The following is an 11,934-nucleotide window of genomic DNA, read 5'->3' as shown; positions in this document are numbered from 1 at the left end:
AGGATGTGGGGTGCCCAACTGGGGCTCCCTACTAACGCAGGTGTGCTCCTGGATTCTAGTGCTCACTGCTGGCCACCACACGGGAGGCTGGTTGTCCCTGAAGGAGCAGGATCAAGTGGCAAAGTGGTGGGGAGACAGGAAAGGCCTGGGGGAGTCACCAGAAGGCCTCTGAGTCAGGAGAAGAGACGACTTAGTGGAGAATAGGGGCCACGGCCACCCGAAAAGGGAAAAATATGACCCAGCCTCCCTCCAAGTTGGCTCTGCCTCCACAGATGGTTAAATGTCACGGTGTCCTGCTGTCCCCAGCCTTCTTCTCCTGAAGCCAACATCTCCAAAGACGTTCTCCCTTTTATCTCAAGGCCCACCTTCCAGAACTTTCCACATTTCTTATTTCCCTGGTTCCTTGGAGTGTGAGAAATGTTCATTTAAAGAATAGCACACACTCCAGGCCCAATCTCCTGAGAGGGGGAGGCTGAGGAGACACTGGCCACCTGTGGGCAGAGCCACCAAACTCCCCGTGGTTGGCAGCTGTGGTCCAGGGAGATTCCTGAGGGGGACAGTCTTAGGAATAAGTGCAACGTCTCTCCATTGATATTTTAAGGGGTGAGGGGAGAGGATGCTTTTCCCTTGTTTTAGGCTTGGGGATCACTTCCTTCCCTAGTGCAGTCTCAGTCTAAAGTGCTTCTTCTTTCTTTCAGTTTACCTTCAACTTTGGAAAAATGTCCTATCAACAGCAGCAACAATGCAAAGTCCCCTGCCAGCCTCCTCCCCAGGTCCCAGAGCCCTGTCCTCCCAAGGTCCCAGAGCCCTGTCCTCCCAAAGTCCCTGAGCCTTGTCCTCCACCCTGCAGCCAGCAGAAGTGCCCCCCTGTCCAGTGCCCTCCATGCCAGCAGGACTATCCACCAAAGTGGAAGTAGCCTCAGGGGCCAGCCCTCTCTCACCTGGACATGCAGACACTGCCCACTGCCCACCTCCTCCAGCTTATTTCCAGACACTGCAAGGATCACCCTAGAAAAGCTTCCAGTTCAGAACCAAGAAGAAAGTCAACTGGCTTTTGCTCCCCAAATCCATGCCTCCTTCCACCTCCTCTTCCAGGAGGCTGCAGGGATTAGACAGGAGGGTCACCTTCTCAGACCTTTGACCCGTGGTTCAAATATGCCATTATGTTCAGCTGCGACCTCCTCCACCACCCAGCCTCCTGCTGATCATGTGGATCACTGTAAGAACTCAGAACTTGCTCCTCTCTCTACCTCCTTGGGATGCAACAACTTCATCAAGGTTTCCTGGAGCAAGCACGACTTAAAAATGAACACAAGAAACTGTTTAAATCAATGGGAAAAAACGCCTAGAGCCTTACACCCCAGCTCCACGCCCTGTGGTGACGTCAATGACATCTTCTGGTTCTGTTTCCTACTAATAATCTCCACCAACCCTGACGCAGCTCACCCCTTTCTTTGAACTCTGAACCTGGAATATTCTGAGACCTATAAAGTTTCTTCTTCTCTGATTCCCAAATTAAAAAAATAAAATCCATGGTTGACCTTGTGCCTGTTCTCTTGCTGGGGATGGTAGACGTCACAGAGGGACAAAGGGCCAGTGGAGGGCAGCAGAGACTGAGTGGGAAACCCTTGGTAAGACCTGGGAACTCAGGGCCATATGAGAGTGACTGGGCGCCCAGGTCAACCTAAGCGTCTCCTTCTCCTCTGGCTGTCCATCTCAGTCCCTCATGTTTCCTGCCCCCAGGCCCCTCTCCATGAATTCTCATAGGGACTCCCCATGCAGGGACGTGGGGACTCAGGGCTGCAGACTGAGCTGAGCGTGAGGCAGGCCCTCGGGTCCATGCAGACTGTGGGACTCAGCCCTGGGACCTGGGACCTGGCTCCCCCTGGGGTCTGGCCTGTAGGGAATGGACTCCAACAGGGGTTATTTTTGCAGCAGTTTTCACACTATGTGCACTCTTAAGATTATTGAGTATCTCAAGGAGGTTTTGTTCTTGTGGGTAATATCTATGGATATTTCTTGTATTAAAAATGAAATCCAGAAAAATTTAAACACACTGTCCACATGCAGATATTGCACTAACTGCCAGAGTGATGATGTCACTCATGTCACATACCCTCTGGAAAATTCTATGAGGGCTCCTTTTTTAAAAAGTGAATTAAAAAGACAAATAAGATCTTATTATAGTTTTAAAGTTTAACCTCACTGATCCTGCTGAATGCACTTCAGGGACCCAAGGTCCTCACACCACACCTTGTCAACCACTAGTCTAGGAGTCAGGGGGAGCCCGACCCCCGTGTCTCCCAACATGAGCAGCACAGCAGCACAAGCTTCAGGAGGCTAAGGAAGCTCCCCTTGGGTCTGGGTACCCCCTTATTTATGGATGCACGTGAAGTCTGTTTTAATCATCCTGCCAAGCTGAGTTCCACACTTTAACACTCACTGGTCAGTGCCCATCTGATCCTGCTAAACTGCGTTCTGCACTTCTCTTCACCACCACTGACACCACTTAGAACATGTCTACCTTGATTAAAGACTGAAGACAAAGAGGACAGAACAGTGAACTGCTCTGAGATTCTGGAGAGGATTCTCTCAGGGGTCTGCAGAGGTCGTGGGCCCAGACTTGCTTCATGGGCCATTGAACTGGTCTGACAGGGGCTTCCCTCCTGGTGCAGTCGGGAGCCTGGGTGCCCTGTGGGTTGTGGAGGATGGGGAAGGAGGGGAGGCAGAGGACGGCTCCTGGGTTTCACACTGGGCTCCGCCCTGGGCTTCTCAGTGCAGTGGATGGACCTTCCCTGGGAGTGGAGACTTGAACCCAATCATATTCCATTTCCCGTGTGTTTCTAGCTCCACCAGCTGGGAGCTGGTGGCATGGAATGACCTCTGACCCTCTGCACCAGGGGAGCGCCTTGTGAGGCACACCCTGACCAGGTTTCCCTTCCTTTACTTTGAGAGATTATTAAGCTTCTTCTGTTCCACTGGCCAGTCCAGGACGTCTTTCTGGTGAAGGGAACCGAGGATGCAGCCTCCATCCCTGAAGAGGGCACAGGAAATCCCTAGAGCTCAGTCTCTCCCTAAGATTATAAATGGAAAAGTAAACTTCATGCTCTGAGGGCTGCAGAGACTGGGGGCCTTCACCTGCTTGAGGGACCCGGCAGGTGCTCCCTGCTACGTCTCCCTGGCACTCTCCCTGGGGCCAGGCCAATGCGTGGGTCTGGAGAACAACGGTGAGCCATCTGGAGGCCACTGTCCCAGCTGTGGTCCCTGTCATGGAGGAAAGTGATCCAGAGCTCGGTGTTAGGATCACAGGTTGGAGAGTCGCCTGGCCTGGTACAGAGGGTAGGAAAGGGGCTGGGGTGAGTCTCAGCATTGAACTGGGATGGTGGACATCAGAAAGGAGGGTTGGAGGAACCTAAAATATAATGGGCTCCAATGCATCACCAAGTTGGAATCTCCTCAGTGAGACTTGGACTGTCACAAGCTGCTGTCTGGGGACTGTGTGAGCCAGACACAAGGTCAGCTAGGAATGCCTGCACTGTGGGTCACTGTGAAGAGCTGGCCATTTCTATAGGGTATTAAGTCATTCTCCACCTTCTTCTCAGTGGCCAAATTCTGCTCTTGAACTACACCTAACAGTCATGCTCCCACAAGGGGGTGTCCCCCACCAGGTGGACAGACAGGCTGCAGCTGGACCTGCCTCCCACGTGTCCCACCACCTCTCCTCCCCATGGACTCCTGCTGCCCAGAGGAGCTCATGAGGACAAGACTGACGTCCTGAAGTCACCAAAACCTGCTCTGACAACGGTTTATGTCTCAAGAACAAAGTTGGGGCCCGGGGATCCCAGACGGCAGGCTGGAGGGAGCTGCCTTCCGTGGGGCTCTGGGACCTGGGGTTGAAGCAGGGGAAGCTGTTTCCCTCTGGTGATTAGAGGACCCCACAGCTGTGTCCCCAGGGCTCCAGGCCTCGGTCAGCACAGGACTCCCAGCCACTCACCCACCAGGACCTTCAGGTGCCCGAGCAGGACACAGGCATCAGCACTCACGAGGACTCCTGGCCACCCAGCCACACAGGACTCCCAGCTGCCACTGCCACACAGGACACCGGCCACTGCGCATGTGCAGGAACTCCTTGGCCACTCCCAGGTGGACCCCATCCACCACCTGAGGCTCCCCTGGTCGCCTCGATCTTGGGGCACCACAGCCAGTGCCACAGTCCCCTACACGGTAGCCTGCACCTGGGGACACCTCACAGGGTCTGGAGACGGGGGCCAGCAAAACCCGGCTCCCCACAGAGCTGCATCTCTGCACACGCTGTCCACCGCCACCGCCAGGCCTCACCCGGCCCACACCCATGGCTGAAAGCAGCCGCCTCCATCTTGGGACGCCCTCCTCACCATCTTAGTGGGGGAAACCCCCATCTTGGGACAGTGGTTGGGGCTAGGAAGCAATATCAAGGTTCCTTTAGTCCCCAACTCCCCCCTCCCCGGCGGCCACTAACCCGGCACAGTGCCTGTGGGTACCAGGCCTTCTGCAGCTCGCACAGCCTGGCCCTGAACTGCCCCGACAAAACAGCTCCCACAGGGGCGCAGCCCCCAGAGCTCAGCCCACAAGACCTGTAGAGAGGGGTGCCTGACTGGGAAGTAGAGAGGGAGGGGAGGGAGATAGAGGTTAGAGGCCAAGTAAGAGACCAGGCATTGCTGGGTCTACAGATGAAATAGGGATTTAAGACCAGGCCCCACATCACATGAGTGGGCCACAAAGGAGGTCCTTGGGGTGCAGTCTCCCACTGGGTACAGCAAATGCTATACCCCCCCCAGGAGGTCTGCCCCCAAGACCAGCCCTCACACCCAATAACCTTCACCATCCTGAGGCTGGAGATACCAGCAAACCACAGACAGCCCCACCTATTGTGGAGAAGGGAGGCAGGAAAGATACTGATCTCCAACCAAAACAATCCTTGAATATCTCTCTCTCTCTCTATCTCTATCTCTATCTCTTTCTCTCTCTCCCTCTGTCCTTCCATCCTCACATCCCCAACATTTGTGGAACCAAGTACTTTTCATAAACTAGGCTACTGAGCACTGGGATGTCTGAATAGGATATCACAGTTGTGTTTATCTCCTATTTTTTACATTTTTATTTTTCTTAATATTTCTTTCTGTATTTTTTTTTTGTTTGATTTTGTACTCTACTGTCTTCCCACTTACTGGTCTTCACAAAATCACTTTATCTCTCTTCTCCTGCTACTAACCAACTTCTTTAGATTCCTCTTTCATGCTTTCCAAGATCTAACACTCTATATCCTCACCTCCTACCCCCTCAACATCTCCTCCTACAACTCACCCCCACTTCTTTGACGACCATCAGAAACTGTCGACCCTTTCACAAACCTACTGTTTATATTGTAGATAATTGAACTCGCCATTTCTGCATATTGTGACAAAACTGTAAACATTTTAATAGCAACTATTTGGTTTAAGGTTGTGTATTGTCTCTATTGGGATCTGTTAATATTGCTCTCCCCCTTAAAGGAGAGGTTTTAGGAACCTGAAGGGCACTATAATCCTATAGGGTAGAAACTGTAACACTCACGTCCACAGAGCTGGAAGGGAGGACACATGAACAACATGAACACACAAGGGAAGAAAGGCCCCCAACAAACCAGGACACTACACCATCAAAACCCATGGCCAGCCCCGCAGGAGAAGTGACAGAGAAGGAGTCAGGATGTGCATAATTAAACATTCTGTGAATTAAAGGATGATGTAAGAGAGCAAATACAGGCAGCAAAAGATCATTTCAATAAAGAGCTACATAAGCAAATAAAGGAAGCAAAAGATGACTTCAATAAGGTTCTGAAAAAAAAACCAGAAATCCTTAAAATGAAAGAAATAATAAACCAAATAAAAAACAAAATAGAAAGCACCTGGAAGACAGGACCTCAGACAATGAAGACAAAATATATAATCTTGAAAATAATGTTGACCACACAGTGAAGATGGTAAGAAACCATGAGCAGAATATTCAAGAATTATGGGATAGCATAAAAAGGCCAAATTTAAGAATTATTGGGATAGAGGAAGGCATAGAGTTACAGACCAAAGGAATACACACTCTATTCAATGAAATAATATCAGAAAATTTTGAAAACATGAAGAATGAATTGGAAAATCAAATACAAGAGTCTTCTAGGACACCAAATGTACAAAATCACAACAGATTCACACCAAGGCACCTTATAATGAAAATGTCTGGCATGCAGAATATGGAGAAAATTTTAAAAGCAACAAGAGAAAGCAACCGGATACATATAGGGGGAAACCAATTAGAAAAGATGCAGATCTTTCAACCCAGACCCTGAAAGCTAGAAGATCCTGGAACAACATATACCAAGCTCTGAAAGAAAATGGATGCCAACCAAGAATCTTATATCCAGCAAAATTAAGCTGTAGATTTGATGACAAAATAAAAGCCTTCTATGATAAGCAAAAGTTAAAAGAATTTACAACTAAACTCTGCACTATAGAACATCCTCTGCAAAATATTCCATGAGGAAGAAATGAAAAACAATGACGAAAATCAGCAAAGGCAGGTGTTACACTAAAGGAAAAACCAATCAAAGGAGAAAACAAGTCAAGTTAAATAACAAAAATAAACAAATATAACCAGGAAAACAAATTATGCTTCAATAATAACATTGAATGTTAATGACCTAAACTCATCAATCAAAACACATAGACTGGCAGATTGAAATTTTAAAAAAGACCCAACAATATGCTGCCTTCAAGGGACTCATAGGAAAAGACATCCACAGGCTGAAGGTAAAATGTTGGGAGAAAACAGACCACTCACGTGGACTGTGGAAACAAGCAGGGTTTCCATCCTCATATCACATAAAGTAGACTTAAGTTAATCAAAAGGGATAAAGAAGGACACTTCATACTGCTCAAGGGAACATACTCCAACAAGACATAGCAATTATAAATATATATGCCCCAAACAATGGAGCATCTATTTTAGTCAAACAAACTCTTCTCAAGTTCAAGAGTCAAATAGACCACAACACAATAATTCTGGGTGACTTGAACACACCTTTTTCACCACTGGATAGATCTTCCAAACAAAAGCTAAACAAAGAAACTATAGAACTTAATAATACGATCAATAACTTAGACTTAACTGACAAATATAGAATATTTTATACTTCAACAAGCAAATACACGTTCTTCTCAGCAGCACATGGATCCTTCTCTAAAATAGACCATACATTATGCCACAAAGCAACTCTTAGCAAATACAAAAAAAAGTAGAGATACTACCCTGCATCATACTATCCAGATCACAATGGAGTAAAATCAGAAAACAATGATTCAATAAAAAAGAGAAGCTACTCCACACTTAGAGACTGAATAATATGCTATTGGATGAACAATGGGTTGCAAAATACATCAAACAAGAGATTAAAAATTTCTTAAAGGTAAATGAGAACACTGATACAACATATCAAAATCTCTAGAACACTATGAAGGCAGTACTAATAGGAAAATTCATTGCATGGAGTTCATTCCTGAGCAGAATAAAAAGTCAATAAGTAAATGACCTAACATTACATCTCAAAGCACTAGCAAACAAAGACCAAATCAACACCAAAAGCAGTAGAAGACAGGAAATAATTACAATCAGAGCTAAAATCAATTAAGTTGAAACAAAACAATTAAAAATTGACAAAACAAAAAGTTGGTTCTTTGGAAAAATAAATAAAATTGATAAGCTCTTAGCCATGCTAATGAAGAAAAGGAGAGAGAAAACTCAAATTACTAATATCTGTGATGAAAAAGGAAATATCACAACAGACACTACAGAAATACAGAAGATAATTAGAAATTATTTTGAAAATTTTTACTCCAATAAAATAGAAAATATCAAAGTCATCAACAAATTTCTAGAGTCATATGCTTTGCCAAAATTGAATCATGATTATATCCACAAGATAAACAGATCAATTTCAAGCAATGAAATAGAAGACGCCATCAAAGCCTACCAACCAAGAAACGCCCAGGACCCAGTGGATACACAGCTGCATTCTACAAGACCTTCAAAGAACTAATACCAACCCTCCTCAAATTATTTCATGAAATAGAAAAAGAGGGAGCACTTCCAAACTGATTCTATGAGGTCAATATCACCCTGATTCCAAAACCAGACAAAGACAGACACATCAAAGAAAAAAAAATTCAGATCAATATCTCTAGTTAACACAGATGCAAAAATTCTCAAAAAAATTCTAGCAAATCAAATACAAAAACATATCAAAATGATAGTGCACCACGATCAAGTGGGGTTCATTCCAGGGATGCAAGGTTGGTTCAACATAAGGAAATCAATAAATATAATTCATCACATCAATAGAGTTAAAGAATTATATGATCATCTTAATAGATGCTGAAAAGACATTCAACAAAATACAGCACTCCTTCATGTTCAAAATACTAGCAAAACTAGGGATAACAGGAACATATCTCCATATTGTAAAAGCTGTCTTTGCTAAGTCCCAGGCCAACATCATTCTAAACAGAGAAAAACTGAAGGCATTCTCTCTAAAAACTGGAACAAGACAGAGATGCCCTCTTTCAGCACTTCCTTTTAACATAGTTCTTGAAACTCTCGCCAGAACAATTAGACAGACAAAATATGTGACATGTGCACTAGTGGTCATGAAGGAGATATCAAAAAGGCACGTCAACCTGATGTCAATCAAGAGTAGAATAAATAGATAGATAGATAGATAGATAGTGTTGCACACTTGTGCAATGGTATACTAAAATACAGTAATGAATAAACTAAGACTACATAATGTTGATTGGAATAAGATAGACCAAAAAATATAACATGGTTCTGTTTATGTGCAGTTCAAAAACTGGAAAAAATCCACGCACACGCACACACACACCCCCACACACAAAAGCATGCACACTAAAAGTCAGCACTGTGATTTCTGCTTACCTCCAGAGGTAAGAGAGTGGACGGTCATTGAATAAGCAATGGGGGGGGGGCACTTTTGCAGGATTGGCAATATTACTTTTATTGATTGGGGGGGTTGGCTGCACAAGTGTACAGTGTATGACTATTTACCACATACAGCTAAAGTTTATGAACTTTATGAATGCTCTATTATGTTTCCCTAAAATATGAAGATTGCTTTATTTTTTAGAAAACAAATGGGGATGGAGGAAAGCACTAGCAACAATATTAACCCCGAGCTCTTCTTAAGAACTTACTGTTAGGATATAACTTGAAGTCATTTTGTGTTTGCTTCTGTAAAGTCTGCTTTTCCTTTAGGGTTAAGAGTACATCAAGAACAAAATTCCCCAGCATTTTCCTAACTATGATTGAATGAAATTGATGAAATGGATTTCCCTTTAAGATGGTGCTCTAGTTCAAATGTTGTTCCTCAGAATTCACAGGTTGGAGACATAATCCCTGAAGTCACATGTAAATGGTATTAGAAGATGGAACTTCACGGACAGATGAGTGAATGAATGGCTTGGTGAGCTGTGGGTGCAGAGGCTTGTTATAAAGTGAGTCTCCTGTCTCACCGTGTGTTGCTCTGGGCTGCCTCAGAGAGAAGGGAAATGAACATACTCAGAAACTCAGAATCCAGTGTTTTCTCTCATGTGCAGAAGCTAGAGGAAAATAAAGGAAAGGGGCAGGGAAGGTAGGATGGCCTCAAGAACCATCAAACGTGAGTCAGTAGGAGAGCAGAAGAAAGAGCAGTGGAGTAGAGGAAGGAGAAGGGTTGGGGGTGGACAGGGAGGGAAGGAGAGACCAGGAATGAAGTCAACTTCAGGCAGGTGTGAGTTCCTGGGATGAGCCCAACTATTATGTACAATACAAAGCTCTTAAAAAACTCTGCAGAGTCCCCACCAGCAAGAAAGCCCTCACCAGACACGACCCTTGAATCCTAAACCTTGGACTTCCCAACCTCTAGAACTGTGAGAAACCCACCACTTTTTATTGGTTACCCCGTCCTAAGTATTCCATCACAGCAACAGAAAACTGACCTAGATACGTGGAATAACTAGTAGAGCTACTTGTCATTTGTTTACTCCTTCAAAGTAATTTTTCATTTTACAAGAGTTTTAATTTATTCCTTATTTATTTTGCTTTTTAAAAATCACCATAAGTGCTGTTAGGTGACCTTTCACACAAACCTTCAGCAGAATGTGGCTGTCAACCCTTTAGTGTGTACCAATCATTACTGTCACCTAGAGATGACCTCACCTGCAGACAGTGTCCCCCTTGACACTCTTTGCTGCTATTTTGCACTTCCCCAAGACATGTCATTCCCTCTCATTGGGACAGTCTACCCCCAGGTATGTCCATGGCTCACTCTTTGTGTCTTTGCACAAAAGTCTCTTTAGAAGGGTTTTCTCAACAATTTTCTCTAAATATAACCCATGCAGGCATAACTTTTATTTGTCATGTGTGTGTGTATCTGTGGGGGGGGGGATATAAACTCTATAGGAACAATGACTTTGTGACCATCATCCATATTCCCAGCTCTTGGAAGACTGCCTAGCACTGGGTAGACAATCAGGAAACATTTGTGAACAATTTAATTCATTTCTCGGAGTATCCTGAGTTGAATACCTTCTTCCCTACTTTTTGAAGAAACTGAAGAAACTTTAAATAATCTTTCAAGGTCATCAAGTTCAAAGGGGTAAAAGTGAGTTTCAAACCAATATGAGAATTATTTGATGCAATCGATCCAAAGGCATATATCAAGCAAAACTGAATTCAATGGTTGAAAGCCTGATTCAAATAATGCAGTAGGGGTGGAAAAGAACACTCATCTAACACGGTTCACAGACGAGGTTTTTAAAAACACACAAAATGCAAACAAAACTTATGTGGCTTGACCAGGAAACGTGTGCTTTATTGGAGAAGCAAAATAGACAAGGACAGGCTCACAAGACGGGACCTCCATGGAGATGACAGACAGACGGGTGGCTGGCAGAGCAAGGTCAGGCAAGGACCCCACTGATCAGCTTCCAGCAACACAGTATCAGGTGCAGGAGCAAAGCCCTCCCTCCGTCAGTGCCAACAAGGTAGGAAATGAAGGAAGGTTCTGTCGGTCACCATGGCTGAAGGGAGGAGGAAGGAGATTTAAGAAGAGTCTCTGGATCTTGTTGTTTCATGGTCCCTATAAATTCCAGTGCTATCACTCTTGGATGAACACTTCTGTTGGCAGGTGGTCCTGGTTGCACAGGAGGGCATTCTGTTGACATGGTGGAGGTGTGCATTGCAGGTGGGCAAAGAGCAAGTGGATATTACTCATGGCACCTTGAAGTTGAGCATGATTCTGAGCTCCTTAAGGGTGGGTAGGGCTCTGGGTGCCGTGGAGGATAGTAGGGCTCAGAGTGCCTTTGTGGATGACAGGGCTCAGGGTACCATGGTGGATTGCAGGGCTCAGGGTGCCGTGGTGGATGGCAGGGCTCAGGGTGCCGTGGAGGATGGCAGGGCTCAGGGTGCCATGGAGGATGGCAGGGATCAGGGTGCCTTGGTGGATGGCAGGGCTCAGGGTGCCCTGGATGATGGCAGGGTTCAGGGTGCCTTGGAGGATGGCAGGGCTCAGGGTGCCTTGGTGGATGGCAGGGCTCAGGGTGCCTTGGAGGATGGCAGGGCTCAGGGTGCATTGGTGGATTGCAGGGCTCATGGTGCCTTGGTGGATGGCAGGGCTCAGGGTGCCTTGGTGGATGGCAGGGCTCAGGGTGCCTTGGTGGATGGCAGGGCTCAGGGTGCCGTGGAGGATGGCAGGGCTCAGGGCGCCGTGGAGGATGGCAGGGCTCAGGGTGCATTGGTGGATGGCAGGGCTCGGGGTGCCTTGGTGGATGGCAGGGCTCAGGGTGCATTGGTGGATGGAAGGGCTCAGGG

The 11,934-nt window shown here is 46.1% G+C and overlaps 1 protein-coding gene across 1 annotated transcript; it reads left to right on the top strand.

Moving 5' to 3' along the window:
• Positions 1 to 719: 719 nt before the first annotated feature.
• On the top strand, positions 720 to 963 carry LOC114082144 (small proline-rich protein 2E-like). The gene has a single exon (XM_027923529.2). It carries the CDS (start codon positions 720 to 722, stop codon positions 915 to 917), a length of 198 nt encoding a protein of 65 aa, XP_027779330.1. The 3' UTR covers positions 918 to 963.
• The last annotated feature ends 10,971 nt before the right edge of the window (positions 964 to 11,934 follow it).

Source organism: Marmota flaviventris, chromosome 10, assembly GCF_047511675.1.
Source record: "Marmota flaviventris isolate mMarFla1 chromosome 10, mMarFla1.hap1, whole genome shotgun sequence".
Classification (NCBI taxonomy): domain Eukaryota; kingdom Metazoa; phylum Chordata; class Mammalia; order Rodentia; family Sciuridae; genus Marmota; species Marmota flaviventris.
The sequence above is the reverse complement of the archived record's forward strand: the minus strand, read 5'-3'. Positions and strand labels throughout refer to the sequence as shown.